A 26,591-nucleotide genomic window follows, 5' to 3' on the forward strand; every position below is an offset into this window, starting at 1 on the left:
GTGATTCTGTGGTTCTGTGATTCTGTGAAATCCCCTGCCAGAATCAATTCAGTAGTTGGGTTCAGAGGACATTGAACACACTAAAACCGCTTTTGTTTAAAGGCTGGTCACAGTGGGAAAAAAAAGAGATTATTTTGGTATCTTAAAAGTTTATCATGTAAGAAGAAAAATACAAGGCTTTATCCCTAAAAACTCTGCTGTTAAGTAGTACTTCATAGAAAAAGAGCACTGAAAAAATATCAAGTTTGTATTAGTAAAATATGATAGAAAAGTAAGATGATTTTCATAGAATACTCTAGTATTTTTGTAGGATATCTTCTTTTAAGAGCAAATCTGAAATAGTTCTGTCACTAATTCTCATAACTCTTTTGAGATTTCTGGGCATTTGTTTTGGTCTATAGGACAACAAATGATCACTGCAGCAAGATCTATTCATTAGTGCGTCCAAATTGCAACTCTTCCTGCAGTGTGCTGTGCATACAACAGGTAAATCTCTGTTGATCTGGAAGGATCATTTCTGAAAGGAAAGTGATGATTAGCTATGAAAGCACAATTGCCTGTTACTCAAAATCTTGAGATGAAGGCTACAATAGATTAAATGGCATTCAAATGGTAGAATTTATTCAACACTGCAGAAGTTATGTGCAGACTAAACAAACTGAACAGAAATACTAATTATGTGCAAGTAATATTTTTGCTTTATTAATATGCTGAACCCAAGAGCTTAATGCCAACATAAGGCTTTTTCTATTAAGTAATGAATATTAGCTAATAGTCATTGAAGAGTGAACAGGATGTAGTTCACTTTTATAAGACTGGAAAAACGATGGAGTGCCAATATATAATTCTAATCTAAAAATAAATTATTAAAATATGTATTTCAGAAAATTATTTCTCTGGAAATTTTTATAATCTCTGCTACTTTCTTAAGTGCTGGACAGAATTAGGCTTTGGGTAAGTTTTTTGGAGAGTTTTTTGTTTGATTTAAAGTTGTGTCATTTATATTTCTGATGAATTTCTTAGATGGAAATTTGGAGAAAGAGAAATGCAGAAAAGCAGATATAAACCTTCTTGACTACAAGGGACGAGCCATTTCTCTAACCACCTATCCATCTATTTGGATAGCTCTTCACTGCTGGTATCAGTACTTTACATTAGAAAGATGGAATTTTTATTAAAATTAAATCAGACACTGAATGGAGCAGGCTACATTCACTTAACAATATCACATTATACAAAGATAAGGGGAAATAGAAAAAGAAGGAAAAAAACAGGACCTCAAATGATTTAATACGTTTAAAAAATAGAGCAGATTTTGAACAAGCTTCCCACATTTTCCTTTTAGGAATAAAAAGCCATTACTGTTAACATAAATTGGGTTAGAAATCTGAAATATCACCACACAATTAGTATTTAACATGAACCCTTTGGAAAAATTATTATGGCAGTCAAATATTAGTGTTTTGCAAAGCAGGAGGACAAGATTGTTTTGGAGAAGAAAAGATCTAGTTAACAGTTTTCTATTCTGCTCAAGAAATTCCAAGTAAATTTAGACAAAGTTTCCAGTTCTGTGGAAATATAAGTATAGCAGAATCTTTCAGTTTTATTGAGCATGAACAGCTGTTACTGCTAATGCTGGTACAGACAGAGGATGACTTGTAACTTTCTCATGGAATTCCACCTGTAAGTATTGAAATTCCTTAAACTATAGTACTCTGTTTAAAGTACTACATTTCAGAAATTCTTTCAGTACTCATAAGTGCTCAGGTATTTTGGACATGAGATTATGTATTTACCTACAGAATAGTTTGCTACATCTATCTAAAATATAAAAAAAAATACAATACTTATATATTTTAACGAATACAGAAGCGGTCACAGTATGCTGATTTTAATCATATTTGCAGAGATTGGAATACGTTTAATTATAAGCTGGTAATTTTAATTTTTTTTACTTTGGAACAATCTTCCTGTATGTCCATTTATTCTCTTTCTGCCACAATTGCTTATACCTTAAATGGTGATGAAAATAATTTCTTGTTTTTTGATAAGACCATAAAAATTTCTTGACTTTTATAGTCATGCTTGAGTCCTAACAAGAAATAACTCTTCAAATTAAAAACCAAACCAAAACAAAACAAAAACTTACCAAACCAAAACAAAACAGAAACAATTTAAATAATAGATTATAGCTGACTTAAACGATGCTATTTTTTCCACTCACTATTGACTACTGAATAGTAAAACATTTATGCAGACATCATGTAATAATATAATATACCGTCATAGCTTCTGATTCATAAAGATATTTTGAGGTTTCCTGTAACGGGATGTCATCAACTACCTATCTCTGTGTTAATACTTATTTCTTATATGGGAATTTTTCAGATCTTATAGGCATTTATAAAGAATTTTAACAACTGAGTCCTCACTTTCCTCATTGCCCAGTTACGCAAAGGGGAATTGGGCATATAAACTAGTCCTCCTAGATAGTAAGTACTGTAACAGTCCATATTGTTTTCTATTGTATTGTTCCAGTCTGGCTGCAGAAGTAAATAAACTTAAATGGACAGAGTTTTAAAGTTTTACATCAATATAGATATACATGATACATTCTCACCGATTTACGTGTTTTTTCTTTGATACCTATATATTAACAGAAATATTACAAAACTATTTACCTTATATTTTATTCATTCTTATTTAAAACATATTCTTTAAGTAATGGTACAATACCAGAATGATTCAGTCTTTGAATTTAGGATATAATTTATGTTTTATCTCTCTGAGGTGTTACTTAAATCTATGTTTACATAACATTACACTGAGATACAGCATTTACGTCAATATGCAGGAGACAGCAATTACAGATTTTTTAGACAGTTTTCTCCAGTCTTGTTTAAGTTAGTCACTCACAATGTAGAAACCATAAACCAACAGTAATGATGTTTTGGTGACCATTCCTTTAAGGTAAATTCAAAATACAGAGGTTTTGAGGAGTCTTACCAAATTTTCCCTGTAGGTAGCTACTATATCTACCAAGAATTACTTATCATTCCAATGAAAACAAAAAATAGCACTATTTTCATGTTTCACCACATTAGTTAAGACACTAAATGATATTTAAGCCTCTTGAATGTAATTCTTTCTTGAAAGTTTTTTTGCAGTGTAACATAATAGTGCTTTAACTTCAGAAATATGCAATGTGTAACAGTACAAATATTCAAGGGCAATAGTCATATTCATGTTTAAAAGCTTGAAAACCAAAATTTTTGGTGAGTTAATTTTAAATAAAACTACCTTCTTATGCTTGAAGAGTTCAATTTCTCTGCCAATATAAACAGTAGCATGTTAAGCTTGCTAATGGTGTTTCAGTTATGTTAGTTCTGCATTAAGACTTTCACCACAGAGTATGCACTGCAGTTTCAGTTATCATCATGACTCTAAACAAACTTAAAATCATAAATAATAAGAAAGTACAGGCTTTTATAATTTAAGATTTAAGTATACACTTTAATTTCTTTGTTTAGGAAAGGCATTACTCTTCTGTATTTCTGTATTGCAATACAGCTTATTTCAATTTGGTTTTGTTTCTGAAAGAGAATGTAGGACTGCATGTCCTACGTTTATTCCATGTGAACTACACCTATGACTTTAATGTGCAAGTAGAAGACACATTAAAGAAAAAAAGAAAAAAAAAAGAAAAATGCTTAAAGGAGGACAACATCTTAATTGTGAAGTTGCCAAACTTGTCTAAACAACTTGTAATGGCCAATAATATGAAAATTGCATTGCAAACTTAGTATAAATTTACTTAATTTTTAGGCATTGCCAACAGACAGAAAATAGCCAGTATAATCAAGACTGTCTTGGTACTTGATCAGGCTTGGAGGGAGATAGCAAAGCCTTTGTGTTCTAACCCTGGTAAAAAAATAATCTCTCTTTTTTTTTTCAGATCTTTACTGAGGATGGAAGATGGTTTTCTCTGTGTTAACCACCTTCTGGAAATGGTAAGCGAATCAGCTAATATCAGATAATTTATCAATCTTTCAGTTCCTTTCCAATTCTTCTGTAAAACAACCAGTCTTACAGTACTGTAAGTAAAACAACATATATTCCCATAATGGAATTTTTTCCCCTTTAGCAAAAGGCACAATGTTTTCTTTCAGCCTCTCTTCATCCTTTGTCATCAGGTTTTCTCATATTATCTTGAAGAATTAATAAATGCAAATTATTAGGGTAAAACAAAAATGCCAGTAAGTGGTGTCTGTGAACTGGGGACTGAATCATGAGATGAAGGGATGGGATGGAGTGTCTGTCAAGTCAAGCGTCTGCCACTGCTTCTAGAATATGAGGCAATACATCTCTTCCCTAGATCTAATGCAACTTTGTTAGTTTAAAGAGATTTTTCTTCTCACTATGTCAGATTTTAACAAGTTTAAAAAAAGGTCTTCACAAATAATCTAACACACACAAAAAGATGTAATTATTCTACATCTATAATTCTTCTTCAGAAGGATTTCTGTAAACATCTTAATGTGATTCACTGTGATTGTCTGTACTTGGGAAGATGTAGTCATTCTACATGTGCAAAAGTGAATTAATACTGAATAAATACTGAACTAATACTAAAAGTATATTGAATTTGTAAAAATGACAATAACAACCACAGATTTTATATCAATAAGCTCAATTGAATGGCCTAAGAATAGAAACATAATTGATGAATGTAAGATGTGATGAATATCTAATACCAAGCTATACAAGGATTATTCCTACTTCTCTCTAAGGAAGTGGCTAGATTTCACAACTTAATCAAAATTTAATAATGATAGGTTTTCTCTCCACTTTAAACAACTAACAGAACACATCACTACATTTTTATTCTAGATTTGAAAGCACTTACAGTAGTCTGTAACATTAATATAATCTCAAATTTGCTGACCACGACTGGGACGTTGCATATGACTTCTTTTCACACTCCTAGAGGCTCAGCTGACTTTGCTTAAAGGCAGGTCTGATGCAGTGCAGCTGTAAACTCTGATCAGCCTGCTGGAAAGTGTGTGTGACAAAGAGCTATGGTAAGTCCTGTTAGGCTTCACTCCACTTAAGAGCTGCGATTCACAGCTCACATACATGGTGCTTGCCTGAGCTACTTTGCAGTAAGTATGCCAGTGCATGCAGTCTGAGAAACAAGCAAGACCAGGACTCCATGCTTAGTCGAAGTATTATGATCTCATTGGAATTATAGAAATGCAGTGTGAAAACTCACGTGACTGGAGTACTGCAATGGATGGTTACAAGTTAATCAGGAAATGCAGAAATGGTAGAAGAGTAGTAGTTGGCCTCTATTTAAAAGAGAGTGTTGAGTGCATAGATTTTATCAGTGACAAGACGACAGTTTTATCAGAGAGCCTTTGTTTCAAAATCAGAGAGATCTCCTTCAGAGCAGGTGTCATGATAGGTGACTGCTACAGACCAACTGACCAGAACCAAGCCTTCCCTAAATAACTCAAAGGAGCCTTGGATATGCCAGCCCTAGTTCTCTTAGTGAACTTCTGTTACCCTGATGTTTGCTAGAAAAGCAACACTGTGGGGCAAAAGCAATCTGGGAGATTTCGGTAGCAAACTTCCTAACACAGCTGCAGAATGTGCCAGACAGGAGTGCTGGCTTTTCAGACCTATTGTTAAAAAATAGGAAAGATTTGTTTGGAGTCAAGATCCTCAATGTTAGTCTTTGCTGCACTGACCATAGCATCATAGCATTTTAGTACCTAAAGCACATGAGAAAGAGAAGTAGCAGAATAAAGACTAGAATTCAGAAGTCCAGTCCCCCTGAACCAACTTGGTTGCCTCCTATGATGAAAAAACATGCTCAGTGGATGACAGGAGAGCTGTAGACATAATATACCTTGAATTTAGGGACATGTCTGACAGTGTCCTTCAGCACCTTCTTCACAGATTCGTAAAGCATATCTGGGACAGACAGACCACAAGATGTTGGGAAACTAGCTATAGTGCAGAGTTCAAAGGATGGTGGTAAAAGGCTCAAACTGGCAGACAGCTATGAGTGGAGTCCCTCATGGGTCAGTAATGGGACTGATACTATTCAGTATCTTTAAAACTGATTTGAATGATGAGATTGAATGCACACTCACCAAGTCTGCAGAGGGAGGAATGGCAGTTGCACCAGAAGAAAGAGTCACTACAGATAGAGAGCTCGGTGGGCAAAAACACTGGACTAACAAGAATTACATAAGTTTTAGCAAAGATAAATATAAAGTCCTACACACAGGATAAAATAAGTCTCAAAAGCAGTATAGATGAGGGCTGACTGTCTGGAGAGCAGTTCTGTTTAAAGGCACCTGGTGGTCTTCATGGACAGGAAGCTGAACAAAACGCAACAAACTGTCCTGGGCTGTGTCAGTAAGAATAGAGCCAGCAGATTATTATTAAATTATTATTATATTATTATTAAAGAGGCGTGATTATTCAGCCCTACTACCAAGTAGTTATGCCACAGAATAATATGTTATGCCACAAAATTGGAATATTGACCATCTGTGATTTCTCCAGGTTAAGAGAAACATTGAGAAATTAGTCTAGTGGAAGATCACCAAAAAGACTGGAGCAGAAGGACTTGACAGATGAAGAAATATTGAAGGACCGGGGGTTCTTCAACCTAGAGATAAGAACCCTCAAGGAGGAAACTAATCACAGTCCTTTGCAATCTAAAAGGTAGTTACAGAAAACACAGAGATACTCTCTTCACAAGGATGCATGGAGACAGAATAAAAGGTAAGAGGAACAAGTTTCATCAGAAGAAATGACATATGGATACAAGAAAAAAGTTCTCGCTCATAAGAAGCTAAGAAATTAAACACTAGAATAGGTTGCTGAGAGAAGTGGTAGAATCTCCCTCACCAGAAATAGTGAAGATTTGGTTTGAGACTTCGACGGATTACCTAACCTAAGGCCCTGCTTGCAGGGAGATCAGATTATCTCCTGATGCCCTTTCCAGCCTAGATGTCTCTGATTCTTGATCAGTGTCTCAGTGTCAAAAGGAAACAATAACTGACTGAGGTTTCACAGAGGTTTGTCCTGGGTCAGGTTCATTCAGCATTTTCATTAACGCTTTGAACAGCAGAATGAAGTGCATGCTTATTAAATCTGCACTTAACAAAGAGCTGGGAAGGACTGTGAATATATTAGCAAGCAAAATTAGAATAAAATATGACAATTTAAGAAACGGCATTAAAATAGGCTGCAAACAATAGAGACAAGTATAGGACAAAGCACAAAAGCTGGAATAATCAATTCATAAATACAGTATAAGGAGCAAGTCATCTGGTAGCAGGTCTTCAGGGGTTATCATAGCTCAGAAGCATAACCTGAGTAAAAAAAATCCTACCATTATGAAAAGACAATGAAAGTGGAAGATAGGCACATAGTTATAGGTTGAAATATGTGTGAAAATGTGAGAAATAATTCCTTCTCTTCACAGAGCACTGGGAAACACCTTTCTAAAATACCAACCCCATTTTTAGAAACTATATTCTATGAGAGACGCAGACCCATTGGGAAAATTATCAAAAAGACCGGAGGTCATAAACATGACCTGTGAGGAAGGTCTGACTGTTCTGCTGTTGGTTAGTTTAAAGAAGAGCAGGTATTCTTGCTCTTGCGACATTGAAAAGACGAATTAAATAACCTGCTCTTTATATAGAAGCACCTATGGAATTAAGTTATTTAAGTACAGCAATAAGGGTTCACATTTGAATTAGAAAAATTCTTCTATTTGCAACGCTAATGAAGGACTGGAGTGCTTAAGTAGGCACTTGCCTTGGAAATAAAGAATGTTAGTCAAACGTCTTCTGGGAATACATACAGCTGGAGTGAGGAAGTAGTGCCGATCTGTTAGGATCATTTTCAGACCTATTTATCTATGATATGTTACCTGTATATATGGGTGTGTGTATACATATACACATACATTGCTAGTCAGCATCACATTTAAGAAGTCCAGACACGTCTGCATTTCAAAGAGCAGTGAGACAAAGGTGGATTTTTCAAACATGCTATAGGTAAGTAAAGGCAAGATCTAAAATTCATAACGTACACTCTGCTTGCACATCCATGTTATTCAAATTTATGTTTACAATATATCAAATGAAAGATACTGAGTCTGTGAACTTGTTTTCAAACTCACTGCAGACTGTGAAATGAACTGACCAAAATAGCAATACAAAGCACTGCATTCTAATTTTTTCAAAACCCAATTCAAATCCATAGTATAATTTGTTCTTTTTTGTACTATTAATACAAATTACTTCATAGCCTGCCTATTAATTGGGTGATCATGATTTAAACCATAAATTTTCTCTCCTTTAGTTTTCTCAGCTACAAAGAATTATTTCAAAAACACCTTTTCTTTCTACAGATTAAATGAGCTTTTCCAAAATACTGTACTTGTTGCAGAACTTCTTTCTGACTTGCCAGCAGACTTATAAAAGGCAGCATTCATAAATGTTTCACAGGGTCTGAGAAACAAGCAAGCAGAGAACAGGAGCGGCAGGCATGCAAATGAAAAGGCTAATCGACCAACTGTGAATAGATCTATCTATCTGTTTCATTTCCTGGAACGTAAATGAGAGGAAGAGATTTATCAACTGGCAAATACTTTCATAAAGTAGATAATTGTCTCTGCTTAAGCAAGCTGGCTTTGTAATAGAGGCATTGCCCTATAGGGGAACACTGGATCCCATGGCAGTTAAATAAGTAGGGTCTCAATTCTGAAGTGTTTAAACTCTCTCTCTTGAATGAAGTCACAGAGAAGTCTATGTAAGCAGTCATGCTGTTACAGACACAGGTATTAAGCATTTCTTGGGATATGAAATTATTAACAACTGCAAAAATTTCCATCTTTTACAAAACAGACTTCAACTGTAACTCAGTGTGCAGGAAATGCCTGGGCAAAGATTCTCATGTCATTTTTTGAACTTTTTTTTTTCTCTCTGGAGGGATGGGAAGTCATTGTTTGTTCTGCTGACCTGTAACAATGGTATGCTACACAACTTGCATGAGGCCAAAGAAATTGGAACAAATTTTAAAATCCCTAGCAGAATTTTAGGCTTGTATGATGCATTGATCTCGACAAAGTCAGCTAAAAAAAACCAAGCATCTGAAAGGATGACTCCACTTTAAAATTTCAATAAAATGCAGAAAGTGACCAATTAATTTTCAGTTGCTTCTGTTAATTTATCTGCTAGCCTACAACATAAAGCCATACTTCCTTCATAGGTCCAAATTCTTAGCCTTTATTTTCTGCCATATTTTTTCCCAGGATTATCTTCCTGAGCAACTACTATTTTGTTCGAGTCATAGGAGACATACATTATAATACGTATTCTAAAAATTATAAAAAAAGATTATAAAGAAAGGATAATTGTTAGTAAACTACAAGATAATCCAACTGCAATTAAATCTAGTCAGGATACCAGTTATAACCATACAATTTTCTCATTGTCTCTTCTAGTAGTCAAAAGGTTCAATCAAACTTCCAGAGTAGCATATTCCTAGAAACTAGTCTTAAGGTCTAAAAGATGATAATTTACAATATTTGCTTATAGTTTGAAAGTGATGTATCAAATTTTCCTTCTCAAAGTCCTATTATATTTCTCCTGTGGAAATCCTTCAGATTCATTCCAGATTAACTTTCATGAATATGACCTTATGCCAGTTCCAGCTGGTATTATATGATAACTACTAAAGAAAGTTAATCTTTCATTTTTGGAGGCAGTTTTACTCAGTCACTTATATGCATTATGAGAACAAGTCCTGAGGATTTATGATGTCAAATCAAATGCACATAACACAATTGAGAAGTTCCTGTTTAGAGCTCTGCCCAACTGCAGTACATTAATGTAACTAATTATTGATATTCACATGTCATTTTTTGAAAAGTACATGATTACTGTGAGATTATAGGTGTGTGCACAATATAATTTATATAAGTGAATGAAAACTGCAAGCTGTACTGTTCAAACAGAAAACACCACATGATAAAAAGCAGCACTTTAAGTGATATCATAAAGAATAACAGGTGAAGTATCTAATATACCAGCTGTGCCCTAGTTATCTGCAAAGCTGCATCAGTTCACAAGAAAATATTTATTTCTTGCATAAAATAATATTTATGCATCATTGCCTAATTTGTTTGCCCAAGTGGTTTGTGGATAAACACGCAAGTTCAACAAGCAGATGCACACATATTTTTGCAGATATTTTCTTAATGTTACTACGTGATATTTATGCTACTTATGCAAAATTCTTTCAAAATGTTTATTATATGTTCTGTGCCTGAAACTTAGAGAAGATATAATTATTAGTCTAAAAGAAATGTTTATATTCCAGCTTTAGTATATCTAAGAGTCTAATTGAAACATCTTGTTAATCAAAAGGATCAAAATTACAGCACACCAAAGGTACTTAAATAAGTAATTTTAATGCAAGTAACGACACTCTAAAGCATTTCATATTTGACAAATTATAATAACTATACCATCTGTCTCACTTTTCACCACATGTCATTGTACCAATTTCTAATAACTTTCTTAATATTGTTCCTCTGCTTTTTAAGGTGGAATTAGCTAGTTCTATAAAGTTGGTGAGTGTGAGTGTTCTTATCCATAATGAGATCCACTTAGATTGCCTTGTTATATTATTAGCCAAAATCAAAATCAAGCATATAATTTTTCAGCTTTTGTGGATTTCTATTACATAGCATCTGGGTAACACCTTCAGATTTTTTTGACCTCTTCAATTGTTCAGAAACATCTCAGTTCTCTCTGGACATTTGTATCAGTACTCATAGCCCTGGATTACAAAATAAATGTCCCTTCTGTTTCCCACACTCAAATCTTCTTTGTGAACAAACTGTACTTTTCAATATTAGGCTTTGCTGTTATGACAATTTACATGTTTATGTATATTTTCATTATATACACTATAAATATGTAATATATATACACACTAATACTTTCATTCCTTGATTAAGGTATTCATCACACTTCTTGCCATTGTACTTGGACATAAGATATATGCAGCAGATTGACTTTGTGCCTTTCTTTTACATTTTCTGTGTTTTTTTGCCCTTTATCCATTTGGTAAGGGCTAATACAAGCTTAGGCTTACTTCTCCAGTCCTTATCAATGCTAAATTCAAGTTTTTCTCATCTGCTTAATAAATATGTCATGAAGATGCTTCATGAACTACTAACTGTATATTGAATCACTGCAACTTTGAAATCCATCTTGGTAAGTCTTAATATTTAGCATATGATAGATTTTTATCAGCTGATTATGAAGTGAACTTCATAATGTAAATTACTGAGCAAAATAAGCATATTGAAATACAGACAAAGTTCATATTAAACAAAACAATATAGGTAGGACCTTTTTTACTAAGAAAGTGGGGACACTAGGTTTAAAACTTCAGGTACTTTAAAAAAATCTTAATTTAATAGGATTGACTATAAAACAATAGATAGATGTGAAAAGAAATCAGGGTAAGAATTCCTTTTTACCTTTACACACAGGTCTATGATCACTCCATGCAGCAAAAACTTCAGCTATCCTCTGACAGGTGATACTTTTTGAACCTTGTAGCACATAATCTTCATCACAGGAGAACTGTACTGTTGCTCCCAAGCTAAAATCAAACAATGACATAAAAAGAAGAAGGATTCTTTTACAAATAGGTATCTGATTTTTTTCATTCTTTTAGGTATAATGGTCCTGGCAAACAATACAAACAACTAATCCAGTACATATGATTTTTCACTCTTAGCAGTAAAAGGCTGCATGCCGTGTACTAGCCTGACAGTAAGCAGCATTCAGCCCTCTCTGGGCTTGCTTTGGCCAGAGCTGGTTTACGTCTTTTGACAGTCGTCTGGAGGTCAAGAGACTATTTTCTCAACTAACTTCTGACTTCGATACAGTAAAGTTTTGACAAAGCTGGGCAGTGTGTAACAAATAGTACCTGTTTATGTTAATTTGAAGCCTGGAAATATTGAGAAAGATATAAGGAAATTACCTAGAAGAATAGTCAAAATGTCAACGCAACACTGAGGAATAAATCTCCATTATAAAGATTGTATTCCTCCCAGTGAAGACATCAGCATACAGATGGCCTGCTGTAAACGTCCCCCACTCTGATTCTTTTTAAGAAAGTCTGGAGCTTTTGACTTTAGAACCAGAAGGGCATTGGAAGGGGGAGCACAATACCAGAGAAAAGGATTAGATACGAATAAGGTTTCTTGTATTTTAAAATATAGTATTTTATTAATAAGGTCTTTCCTGTGTTAATTTGGACTAGGACCGCATTATTGTAAATGCACTAACAATAGCTGTTTTTTTTTATAATTTGATTACTTGGTGAAAGTAATTTCATCTTTTAATTAGCCTAGCAGTAAATTCTTGACTCCACGTAAGTGGTGTGTTTCCTCTGGCCAGTAACAAGATTCTGAATGTGACAACTACTACACAATGAAATTTACAAGGTAAACACTTGCTCTTTTAACTGGTACATGTTTCTCAAATTAATGGAAGAAAATAATTCTAAAAACACTTTTCAAGGTATTTAGCTGTGATTATTTATGAAGTGATAATGTTGGCTTCAAAAGATTTTTTACTTTTCCATATGGAGCTGACATTTGGTGTTGTAAACCTGGCACAGAACAAAACAGGAAATATCTGTTTTGTTTGTTTGTTTTCATTTGTTATGTTATTTTTTTCTGAGGGAAGGATTTTTTTTTTCACTTTGGAAATGTTAAACTACGCAATACATATATATGTATTATTGAGATAATTCTTCTCCTTTAATATTATTGTTTTGAGTCCTGATTACAGTTAAAAATAGTCAATATATCAGGTCTTTCTCTGACATCAGTATCTTATAGTACTCAATATCAGCTTGCTGTTTTTAAAGGCTTGTCTGTCAGAGTTGTAAAGTGTTTCTATAAAAACTGACTGTGAACAACCTATAGTGTCACAGAGGTCTTCAGAGATTATCTTCTACCTTAGCAGTTGCAAAAGAATTATCATTATGCTTTTGAACTAAAAGGTGGTGTTATTATTTATCCTTTTCCTTATATAAGATTGATGAGGAAGAATCATAGATCTGCAATTTAGTGTGCAACCTTATGCTTGTGCCAAAAATTAATTACATCTGGGAAATAGTCTTCTTTTACCCTCCAATTACGAAGGAATAAGAAGACTAAAAGACTAAAGCAGAGATACTATTGAGGAAATTCTGAGAAAAGACAAGTAAACTAAAACCTAGTATTTTGAAAATCTCATGTATGATGATACTGCATTTTGTAGTGAAGGACATTTTGTAAATGAAACCTGAAGGAGTATCATCACTTTTATCACCCTTACGGTCAGTACTGACAAAGCTTTATGTTTTGATGACAAAAACATGTGATGAAACCTTGCAGAAAAAAACCATAAAACATTATTTACCAAACTCCACAATGACTGTGTAAAGATATCTGCATACACATGACCAAATACAACAAAACACAGTATTTTGAAAAGACTTCCAAAAGAAAATGACATAAAAGTGGAAAAGCACAAATTCCTTTTCCATCATTATCCTTATTTTTAGATGGACTAATAATAGTAAATATTTCCTTTATATGTAATAGCTAACACAAATTATATGACCAGAGGTATTCCCTCGTCCAGGCAGAGCTATGGATCTTAGTAAGTGTAAAGCACTAGGACACAAAGACCCGCTCATAACCTAACTAAACATAAGTGTGCTGATACTCTGTGAAAACAGAAGACCAGTCCTAATCTATAGGTGAATAAGGGGAATGCTGTTATAAAAGCAAACAGCATGGTGAAGTAAATTATTTTTTAAATTGAATTTGTCATTGTGCTTTTTTTATCAATTCCCAATGGTTTTGTGCACTTACACATCTGCGTATGAGCCTTCTAAAATTAATTTAGAAATGTGAAAAGTTGAAAACCATGTAAGGTTCAATTTTCTCTACTAACTCTGCAATAACCAAACAGATGAAGAATAGCTTCTTTATTTAACTACCTGTGCAGAAAAGGAATTATGACTGGTTTTTGTTGGATTTTTATTATTATTTTGGTGCAGTTTTTTGAACTCCTAATTTTGTCATTGAGAAATTAGTATACCATTAATACTGAATATTGATGAATAGTAGCAGGACTTTTCATTCTACCTCCAACATATCAAAATATTAGATCACAGACTAATTGATTTCCAATAATTCTGCCTAGATTTACATTTGCATTCAGTCAAAACCTGAACTGTTTTTTCTGGGTTAATGCTCACAGTAAGTGCTTTTCAGCTCTATTCGAGTCAAAATAGAAGGTGGCTTTTGTTTCATAACACACATTTTGTAGAAAATACTAACTACCAGATCATAATGTCAGGTCTTTATTTTAACTTTTCCTTAATGTATAACCCCTCAAATTATCTCAGAGGCATTCCTAACTGCATTTGCCTTGATAAATTATTGCGTATATACAGATGGCTTACAAGAGTTTGGCCAAACTACACACGCAGTTCTCTCGGTATTTTAAGATTAAGCATGGAGTAACTGCCCAAAAGTGTATGTTTTAGCATCTTTCCTGTGTGACCTTATAAGTCATTAAATTATCTTACTCTCCTCAGATAGATGTCACAGATCTCTCTCCCATTTTCCAGCCTTTTCCATTTTCTCTGTTTTTTTTAAAAAGGGGCTTGTAAATCTCTGTAAGCACACCTTCTGTACTGGCATAATTCTTCATTTATTTAAATAAATTATATAAGGCTCCTTTATAATTCTCTAAAACTGGCAGTTCTGCAAAGAATTTGGAAGAGGTCTGAGGATATAACTCAATAATGATGGGCTATCACTATTGATTTGGGTGGGTTCTCACAATTTGGGTTTGATCTCACAAGTTACAGCATTTGTTTTTGCTGAAACACATTCATGTTCTCTCTGAAGGGTTTGGCTTGCAAAGAATGAGTCCTGTTTTTCCTTCCTTATAGATGGTTATTTTAGTGCTGTAATAGTAATTTCTGTTTCAGTTGAATTTACAAAGACAGACAAAAAATTAAATAGACTGAGCACACATTCCAGAGATAAACTTTTGTTAGGCAATCAATTCAAATACATCTGTGATGAAAACAGCTACTAAAGAAGATTGGTACTACACAGAACAAGAAGTAAATTTAAGGGAGTTAGAAATGTTAAATAGTTGGAAAGGAATGGTGTTAGCACAATATAGCTGATGAAATCTGAGGAGTACCTGGGCTTTACAGAGACATAGATAATAAGTGATGAGGACATGAAAGATGAGACAGTCACCTGAACTGGCATCTCAGAAAAGGAGGATGTGATAGTGCATACTAGCTCTATAAACTATTCGAAAACCAGTACCTGTTTGTATAAGAAAGAACAATGTTTGTGAAAGAAGGGATAAAGAAGAACTGCAGAGTCCATGAAAAACAGAGGAAGATATAAAAGTGAGTAACTAAGAAAAATAAAAGAGTAGACTGACTGTAAAGACATTTGCAAGGTAAGGCTGAAAAGCTTCTATATGAGACTGAGGAAAAAAAGCCACAAGGCAGATTGCGGAGTTGGGAAAGTTCAAAATCATTAAATAGAAAGGTGATTATATCATTAACATTAAAAATTATACTCAGCTACTCCAGGGAGTAGTTAGGAAGGTTCAAAAGACAGCAATTGCGAAGACAAGAATAACTTCCTCAAGATTAGATTTTCACAAGAATCTATCTGCTGTAGGAAGTAATGTTGAGAATATCTGAAGCCCTTTCATAATACAAAAAAAAAGAAAAAAAAAGAAAGGAACATGTGAAAAAAATAACATGGAAATATATTTCCTTTAACTAATCATGAACTGAATTAAAAAGAAAACACTGAGCAGGAAGTACACCATTTACTAGTGAAAGTGAAATTACAATATAAAAACCATCATTCCAGAAGGTCAAAATTATTATGAAGGCTTTACAAGCCTGATAATTATTTTTGTCACCTCCAAAACTACAAAAAACACTCACATTACCCAGTCCACTTGTCCAAATCAGTTTTGATTTTAAGCTTATATTTGACACTATATGACTGAAAGCATACTGGACTCATAAACACAGTGAGATTGGAAAATTTACAAAACCTGTAATGTGTGCCATGTGAGTGAGATCTAATAAGGGCAGTTAGAGGAGCAGATGATAAAATATGATTTTAACAAAGAAAATGGAAGAGTCAGAGATCAGCTCCTATGGCAGATCAACTCTAAATATTATAATATCAAAAATCAAACAAGCACTTCCTGCCTGAAAGGACAAAAACAGGAAAAAAAAATCCTGCAGGAAATCTGTATAATCCCTTTGGACTTGCAGTGTAAGAATATTGGGCAGCATATTGACTATCATGTGCTTGTCTGGAAAATGTTAAGAAAATGTGTCTCTCAGGAACTTAAAACCCTAAGCAAGATTAAAATGTTTAAATGCTTTCTTGTCATTATCCACCTATACATGCTTTCACAAATGGAAAACCATTCATTCTTTCACATTTGTCTAGAAGGTGTTCTTGTTTCTGCTGATGGTATTTTTTCTCCAGTGCCTTTTAACTATGCCATACAAAAATTAATTTCAAAATCCACCTTTCTCTAAAAGAAGTTTGGTAACTGAGTACAGGACGGCAAAGTGTCACTTCCCTTCCCAGATATAGTACATGAAGTGAATATGACCAAGATTCAAAAAGGACATGGAGGTTACCAGAAAATAATTATTAGATCTAAGTCAAAAGGAAAAAGGTAGGCTTACATCTACTATCTCTCTCGAGCACTTGGCCATGGGTTTGATGCAGATCTGATGTGGTGTGGTGACACAGCACCAATTTCAGTAGAATTTTATTTTTAGTTTTTTAGTTGACAGAGTCTCAAATAATTTGAGCACTGTGTTATAGGCCAAAGAGGTATTCTTGGTACGATGAAACAGATGATATCTATTTGCATGTCCAGGAGCCTACAATGAAGCTATAGAATCTCCAACAGATGTAGAAGAGCATGTTTAAAATTTTGAACTTCATATGAAGTTTATCTTGAATAGTATTATTTTAACAGTTGGCATATATGTAACAGACGAAATCGTTTTAGGTTCTTTTCCTCCACCATTTTATATCTTCTTTAAATTATTATTGAACAAGAATCAGTTATACAAGGAATCAAAACCTCAAGCTCAGCTGCAAAAAATTATATTATCCTGCATTGTAAATTTTGTGATGTGTAGGTAGGACAGACTAGAAGAAGGAGATAATGCAGTTTGGATTTTTGCACTGATGTGCAGGGAATACACTTGAATTCATACATTGCAGTACTGTACAGTTTCTGTGGAATCAACTGAAAAGTCATATGTACATCAAAGTATAGAAAAAGTATTCTCCAAGATTCACATCTTTCTGCCATATTAACCTACTCTGCCCAAACCTGCAACTGAAGAAGTTTGAGAGAGTACACAATTTTTTTGTCATAGGAAAAAAAAACCCCAAATCGCTACATGAAATACCTAAACGTCAGCTCTTAAAGTCTGTCCCTACCAAAGAGTTCATTTATCATACATTTTAATGTTAGTGTTAATAAATAATCAGTATTGCAGTACATACATTTTTTTTTCCATCTGCAGTAAAAGAAGCTAAGGATATACACATGCAGACTATGCACAGTGAATAAAATTTTCTTAACCCTGCAACTCTCTACACACCACTGATCTATAATTATTTATGTGCAAGCTACAGATAGAATATGCCATAGTTTATCTGAGCTACAGTAGAAGAGTTGAGCTAAGCCACAGCATCTGTCCCACATTAAAAGCATGCATAGGAACATTTTTGAAGACCAGTTGATACAGTACTTGGAAATATTACTGCAAGATGTTAGGATTCCAAGATAAAATGTTAGAATACCTAAATATTCAGAAATTCTGGTCAAGAAAAATCCTATATTCTGAACAAAATTTCAGTTGCAGAGGATCTCCCAACACTCTGTAGATCATTGGTAATTCTGCTTAAGGTGTCAACTTTTCCCAAAAAGCTTGTACTGTAAGAGGTTTCTGCTTGACAAAGGAAACAACTGCTGAGAAATGAAACATGTACTATTCCCCTTTAAACTTCTTCCACTCTCTCCAAAAAAAGTATTTTTGTATTTTAAAGAGAAGTTACCACAAAATAGTGGAAAGACTCGATCTTTTGAAAGGAACCCAGTCATTTCTGGGTTATTTCTGAGAGCTACACTCAGAGTAGATGTGCTTATTAAGGAGATGTTGCACTAGATGGGATTTATTTACAGAAGGCTATCCAGACCAGATTGTTTTTATCTTGAAAAAAACAAACTATGAAAATTCAAATATTTAGTTGAAAGGAATTAATTCAAGGACAGCTTTCCAAGCAAAAACTGAGGTGGCAGTGAAGTCATTGACAAACTTCTGCTTTCATAAACCATTAATGCTCTGCCATGTAACCCACTGCAGAAACCAGGAAGTAAACAGGCTGCCCTTAAAATCAGCAGCATTTTAGATTGTTCCTAGAATCTGCCCTCAATAGAAAGAGGATCAGTTAAGTACTAATTTGCTGGAGGGTTTTTGTGTTTGGTTTTTTTTTTCATTTCTTCTTACTTTGTATAAAGGTTGGCTCCATGATAAGGTCATGAAGTGACCAAAATAAGGATCAATACCAAAAAAAATTGTGTTCAGTTTGATCCGAAAATACATTCTTTGGTGGAATGTGGAAAATACTTCCTCATTAAAATAAATATCCCTGCTCCCCAAAATTACAACCTATAAAACCAAGAGCATAATACTGTATCCATTACATCTTCTGTTTACTTAGAATTAGAACAAAAGCTTATTTACCTTTTTCGTTCACCAAAAATGTAATTAAACTGAACACTCCTTTTCATTTTCACTTTTTCCCATTGTATATTGTATGTGTAAGCCATATTCATAGATACACTTGAAATGTCCTATTTTTTTCCATTATGATGGGATTGGATTTAGCATTATGTTTCACATATTAAATAGCACATTCATGGGAGCTGACAGAAAAATCTAATCTTCCCTCACAGATAACTTGGGGATTTAAAAAAAAAATATCACTGAGTTTAGTGAGAAATTAGGGGAATAAAACCACTTCAAAAGAAAATATTTTGGTTTTGAGATCTTGTGTCTATTGTTCAGTAATTTGAATGCCTTCTCCTTTCATTTTCTAATAAATTCATTTGAAATAGTAAAGCTTGACAGTCACATCATCACAATGTGTAGTGGAAATGTTATGTGAATAATTAATAATGTTAAACAGTACCCTAATAGTTTGGCCTAAAAAGAAAGATGAGGGTACGATCATCATCATATCTCCTTTGAGATACTGTTCCACACATAAGTTTAAATAGAGTGATCTTTCAGATAGATCTTTCAGTGGTCACTTACAGAGACAACACTAGAAAATCACTTACAGATTCTCTATCAAAATCTTCCTCTACCAAGCCAAATTTCTGAGGTTAACATATGAAACACTGGCCTAGGTAATGATTCTAAAAAGCATTAGAGTGACAAAATAAAGTTAATTTATTTTTATTAATTATGAAAACATCGCAAAACAATTTCTTGTTAGGTAATGTCAGAAATTACATTTCATATAAAATTAGTTCTTAAGATGTCTTGGGATGTCGTTGTCAATCCTATGATCTGCTTGATTACCAGGAGTAAAGACAAAACAAAACAAAACAAAGTACAAGAAGTTATGTAAGAGAATGAAGTGACATAATTTTGTAAAATATCTGCTTGTCTTTCGGATTAGTCTAATGATTACTGTCTTTGAATGTTAGGAAGTGTGCTGTGTGATAGGCAAAATACATGTTTTGAACAATGTTTTATGAATGACATAAAACAATTTAAAAATTATATATCTCCTTCCTACATATTTCTTCCTTTTCTCTTTCCTCACTTAGGTGTTTTGAAAGGATTTGTAAACATGATGGTAATGTAAATTTAGCATATGACGTAAAGCAAGAACATAGCTTAGATCTACTATTTCAACACAGTCCAAAATTTGTCTATATATTAAATATATCATAATATCCTTTTTAATATGTGATTAAATGAATGTTCAACAATTGAAAAAGAAACCATTTGGAAAGTCAAATAGATAAGAGATTAAAATAATTCAAAATATTTTCAACGAGTGATTATATATGTGTCTCTATGCATACAACACATCAACTACTGCTGTTACTGACTGTAGGAGTCATATATGATCACTGAGACAAAAATAATGTTTTGAATGTATTGTAAACCGTGTTTTCCTCACAAGATAAGGAATCTGAAAGATAGCTGAGAATGGAGGAGGAAAATGGACTAAAATTTGAGTTCAGGTTAAATTTAGAAAAGAGTATAATATATCTCTAGCAGCATATAATTCGTTCATTCTTTGGAGCCTTCGTAGAAACACTTGATACAGACAGCAAGTAATAAAATGTAAGAATTTACATACAACTCCTTTGTTGTGATTTTTTTAAAATATAGTAATACTATATACTACCAATTTGCTATGTATTGTAATTAATAAAAAAATAGAGTGAATTGAGAGTGTTAAAAGACTCTGAGGACTACTATGGAAATATACATGCATGTATCAAACTTCTGTGTTTCTTGAAAAACATACTGTAGAAAATACAATAATCTCTATTAGATTCCAACAAAAATCTCTGTAGCAATATCTGAAACTTCTTTTGTGGGGTTTAATTGTTCTTTTAACATTGCATTCAATTTTGCTTTGTCCTTCACAAAAACCTCCAGTAGGTATAGGTCTAATATTTGTAAATCTAATACAATATTTACATGAGAAAATTATTTTAACTTACCTTCAATCCAATTTTTTGCAAAATTAGCAGAGATATATTCTTTCTTCCAACTAGGTATTTTATCTTCTTTGCATATTAAATACAGGCTATATTGCATTATGTCAGTTTATACAGAATTCCATTTCCCTTTTTACTGAAAAGTTCAGTTTTAAAAGAATCCCTCAGAAACAGCAATAAATTTTTAACATATACATTTTCCAAGTTCAGTATTAAAGAAATGATACAATGGTAGGTTTCATATTTTACCTAAAATCTGAGCCTATCCGTTTTCCATTTTCTGGTTCTCCAGGATCTGGACACAGATTGGATGCCTGTTTAATACCTCCCTCATTTACTGCAAAAAAAACAACAAAATAAAGCAAAATAAATAAAAGATAATATAGTTTTTAGGAAATACAGAGTTCAGCAATTAAGAAATATTAAAAAGTACATTATCTGCATTTTAGGTACTTCACAACAGATTTTCTACAGAATATGATCACCCATATAATCTCTAAAGTGTTTCAACACATTCGTTTCACCTCCATAAAACTATCAAAGTATGTAATTTTTTTTGTTGTTTCATGTTTTTTTAAAAAAACCCACAATTTTTTAAATAAATTGTACTAAACAGCTATTTTGTTTGCTTGTAATATTATTGAACTTGTATGGAAATATTATTAATATTTATTTATAAATATTAACATTTAAAGGAGTATTCATCAAGTTTAAGGCTGTACAATTTTGCACTGAACTTAATCTAATAAATGTCATCTCCACTAAGAGCTGACCTTTTCTCCTTGAATTATAATAAAATTTGAATGCACAGACTCCTGCTGAGAGAATTATCCTTAATCAGTATTGAAAACGCATATATATGCAAAATATGGTAATCTGAAGGTAAACTCAAAATGCCAGTTTGATTTTCATACATTTATCTTACAATAAACTAAAATGGATCTTCAGAGAGAAACTTCCCTTCAACCTTTCAGTGTGTTTTTCCAGAAATTTGCATGTAGTGATCTAACCCTCACCATGCTCAACTACCTCTTCAGCCATTTTTTTCAATGCATTATATACTTTCTTGTAATTTTTACAGCTTGCGTGACTGTATCATACAAAAATAATTTTAGGTCAAAACAATCCCATTAATTTGGTATTTATTTTTTTTAACTTCATTGAACCAGGAGGTACCAGTTCCCAAAAAAAAAAGCCAAAAACAAAAAACAAAAACCATCAGCAAAAGCCATTTGTCTGCTTGGTAAATTCATAGCTCGAATAAAGAGATTTTTTTGTCAAAAATACAAGTTGACAAGAAACCAAGAGATTTACATAAAGCAGAAAGATATTTTCACCTTCATTATTTTTTTATTATTTCTGAGGAACTACACCAGTAGATTTGGAGTATTAGGTTTTAACTTTCCTTTAAAGAAAGAGCTTGTATTTAATTAGGGTAATCATATTATGCTATAAGTTGAATGTACCTGAATTAAAAAAGCAGTTTGTAACTATACTTCTAAAGAGTGTTCATTAGAGTTCAGCTTTTCATGAAGGACAGTAACAATCAGAATATCTGGGGATTTTCCATTCCTTGAAATATGTCTTCTTACATACTCAGAAAGGGAAGAATTGTTTTCATACCCCTGAGGAAGTCAAAGGCTGAGTGAAAATGTTGCAGAGGGTTAAAAGGGAAATGTCTCAATTTAGCACATTGCTCAAAAAACCTATCAAGCTCAGCCCTTGTCAACTGGAACCACAGTATTTATCCTCCTCTGCCTCAATCGAGCTGTACCATGTCCAAGGTTGTTCTAACAGTGAACAAAGGCAATTTCTGTTCATCTGCATGTCTATGCTTCAGGGGACTTTTGGGCCAGGCGGCCTCTTCCTTAGAACACATCCATATTACCAGATTTCAAGTCTTTTTCTCCCCCAAAACTTGGTGTGATGAAAACATACTAGCTATAGAAACCCAAGTTTCTGCTAGTGTTGGAATATATATTTATCTGACAATTACATTTCACAAGGCTATCTAGCAGGTACTTTTTGGATGAGCATTTAAAATTAACTCTCTCTGAAATATCTGGGTGCTTCTGTATAATTCCAAAGCCTCTACCTAGATGTGAGAAATTCAGACTCATCATAGGTTGCTCATATAGATAGAAAAGACTTTAAAACTTTATGTAGACAATTCACTGACCAATACAGGAAGGCAAAGGGAGTATACTTGAAAACAAGTAGGGAAAAAGACACCTCAGTTTTGTGATAGTCTATAAATTTTGGGACATTAATCGTATGCTAAAACTATAGCTAGGAACTTATTCATGATGCCTGATAATAATATTAAAGAATTTAAAATAAAATGGTGCATTATGGGGCTATATCTTATATCTATACACACAGAAGAAATCCTTTACTTTTTTTTTTTAAATAAAGCTGTTATTTAAACAGAGCTATTTCTATTTATTGCAATTCATATTTTAATATTTCAAATATTTTTGTACACTATATTTTCCCATATGCAGGTAATAAAGTTTATCATTTATTAATATAAAAGAAGAATATTCTACTTGATTTCAAACCATAAGAACTATTATATACTTCAGTTTCTACAAAAAACAGAAGCTTGAAAACCCTATAGTTATTTGACATATTCTGTATAAAGTTTCAGTCTTAAAAACACTCTATGAAATGGATTTTCATATGATAAATTATTAATATTCTTAAATGAAAATATAAATATTTATGTAAAAGAAAATCAGTAATATAATTACAGTGATAAAATTAAAATAAGACATATCACAGTAAACATTCAGAAGAAAATGTTGTAAGTAGAAGTCATTAAACTGATTTCTGATTTGATTTCAAATCAGAAATGCATTTAAGCACAAACTCAAATCCATTCTGATTTCTGTTAAGTACTGAGCAAAAAATAAGTGCACATTTTATTTTGTAATTGACATTACTTATCCAGACATAATGCTTGAGCTTTCAGTCTACTGAAATACTGTGTAGCTCCCCAGATATCTGTCTGTCTGTCTATCTGTCTATCCATCTTTCATTGGTTTACAATCCAGACAGTCATGACAATAAGCAATGAAAGGGTTTCCTGTAGTAAATCAAAGGTTACTCCAGGGAAAGCATACATATATGGTCTGATCATGAAACTGGGAGCAATAAATTGCAGAGTTCTAATCCAGATTGAATTAGGTACCCCAATAATTTTTTTTGTTGCTGAGCTCAACACTTCCAAAATGAAGTTGATGCATACTTGTTCCAAAGTGTATCATCATATCAAGTATTACCATTCTGGCTTTTCTATGTGCAAATCACCTCTGCAGTAGTATTGAATGTTATATACCTGATATATTAAAAAAATTAAAATAGGTAGAAGACATACACATGAGAAATTTTAGATAATAATTTCTAAAGACATTGCTAATACAATGTATAATGTAAAAAAGGTATTCACTTATCCTTGTCTCACTTCCACTAACAGCTGAATGATATTTCTTTTTTTTAAAGGACTCTAACTATCATCGTAATGCAATTACATATCCTGCTGAGGCCGTATTGGGAATTTTATCTAAAGCCAGCCATTAAATATATATGTCTTTCATGAAATTCTACTTCAATTTCCTCAGCTACCAAAGTACCTAGCTAAGCAAATGCTAGATTACAATATAAAATCTTAGTTATCTATTTATGACATTATGATCACTAAAGGTTCAAATCATCAAGGTTTTCACTTTCAATTATAGACTCATATAGGTAATCTACTCTGCCTAATCAATAAAACACTATACAGAAGTTTTCAGCTTTACATGCAACATCAGAACATATGAAATTACATAAAGACTTTCAACAATATATTTGATATGTTTTGTGACTAATTTTAATATCACCAGTGTCCAGTACTTTACTATAAATACACAATCACTATTAATGCTTATATAGTGGGTTATTTTATGTTTTATGTGAAATAAATTTATAAAGAAAAAATCTGTTTCATCAGTCATTGTACTATTCTCATTTGTAACTACAAAAGCACAGATGGACCATCAGAGAAATCAGTGATGTACCTTATAAACACTACTGTAACTGTTACTGTTATTTCTTGTTATACAATAACTCTACTTTTCAGTCAAAAAATACCCGTAAAAAAACCACTTCTTGTTAAATATCTTTATACAAAGTTTTCAAATAAAACAGAAACGCCTTAAGGAACTACTTAGGTGATATAGTTTACAGAAAAGTTGAATATGGCAGTGTGCTACATTATAAAAATGGAACAAAATTGTGTTTTGCTTTACTTTTCTGACTTGGTCTTGCTGCTCGAAGACAACTTTGTATAAAATAATCACATCTAGTATTTTCACAGTCTAAAATCTGAAACTCATAAATGCATTAAAAGCTATGCCAATAGGCCCAGCTGAATTCTGGAAACTGAATCTATCGATGATAGTTTAAACATAAAATTAGTACAAATACGTCCAATTTAAGGAGCTAAGCAAGTACTTTTACTCTTGTGAAGACTAATGAAATGTAGTATAAGCATACATACGTTAAGGATTTAGTTCACCTTAAGTTTAATGAATCTCTTCTAAATATTTAAAATGTGGTTCTAATCCAAAAAGGAACTCTATAAAAATGGCACATTCTTTTGGAAAATATATTATCTTTATGTATTTACAGTCACATCTGTTTAATTTATGTTAGAAAGCTGCCTGACTCCTCCTTATGAGTTAATCAGGACTCAGTCCTGTAAGATGCTGAGCCCTTCTGGTTTCTGCTTTCTGCAATTAAAATTGAAGGCACTAAGCATCTCCAGAATGTTTAAAGCCACAGTCAGTTAATCAGTTCAAAATGTCAAAGTTAATGAAGAAAAAAAAATTTTGAAAGTGACCTCATGTGTGTCACTTGAAAAAAAACCTGTGGTTGCACATTTGTAAATGGGGATAGGCTTTGGTTTGTATAGCCTTTTGGTGCTAGTGCTGATTTTCAATTAAAATAAATCTCCTATTCACAGCTAAAATTTCAGCTGACACCTGGAAGGCAAAATATTTATTTCTTTTTAAATACTGCTAGTTTCATATGAATTTACTGATAAAGTAACATGTCATTCTACAATGCCAGATTTATAGAAAGCCTGTCTTTAGAATAGAACCATATTTAAAAATTCACCATGCAGACTGGAGAAACAGATTTAAGTCAGTAGTATTATCAGAAATACATAAGCAATTTTGAAAACACACGAACAACACAGACAGCACAAACTTCACTCTTGCACTAGAAAAAAGTAACAAAAAAAGGAGTACACTCACAGATAGAAAACTTGTTGCTGTTGTCTTTCCCTGGAAACAATTTAAATCCTCTAGATTTAAAATCTATGGCCTTTTTCACTAGTTAAAAAAAAAAACAACAAACAAAAACATGTATCAGGCAATGCAGTCTAAAATATTTCATTTCATGTGATAAATTTTATCATGGAAGTATATACAAATTAGAGTACCAGCTACCTAACAAGCTCATATTGTGTACCTTTGGTGGAAAACAATTTACAAAAACAAGTATTGAGACCAATTTGTAAACCCGACGAAGGAAAGAAGATTCAAAATTTTTCTCCCGTGTAGCCAAGAAAAAAATTATGGCCAAAAG

General features: G+C 32.9%; 1 protein-coding gene across 1 annotated transcript in view; it reads right to left on the bottom strand.

Annotated features, from left to right (window-relative positions):
- Positions 1-11,584: 11,584 nt before the first annotated feature.
- The window catches only part of LOC104545194 (CUB and sushi domain-containing protein 3-like), a gene marked incomplete at both ends in the record, with an annotated part of 43,816 nt that continues 28,809 nt past the window's right edge, over positions 11,585-26,591 (bottom strand). Inside the window, 3 exons of the mRNA XM_010190262.1 lie at positions 11,585-11,709; positions 21,204-21,291; positions 26,258-26,335. Coding sequence (XP_010188564.1) covers positions 11,585-11,709; positions 21,204-21,291; positions 26,258-26,335 — 291 coding nt within the window. The remainder of the gene's footprint in view (positions 11,710-21,203; positions 21,292-26,257; positions 26,336-26,591) is intronic.

The sequence above is a fragment of the Mesitornis unicolor genome, unplaced genomic scaffold (genome assembly GCF_000695765.1).
Source record: "Mesitornis unicolor isolate BGI_N332 unplaced genomic scaffold, ASM69576v1 scaffold44808, whole genome shotgun sequence".
NCBI classification, from domain to species: Eukaryota; Metazoa; Chordata; class Aves; order Mesitornithiformes; family Mesitornithidae; genus Mesitornis; species Mesitornis unicolor.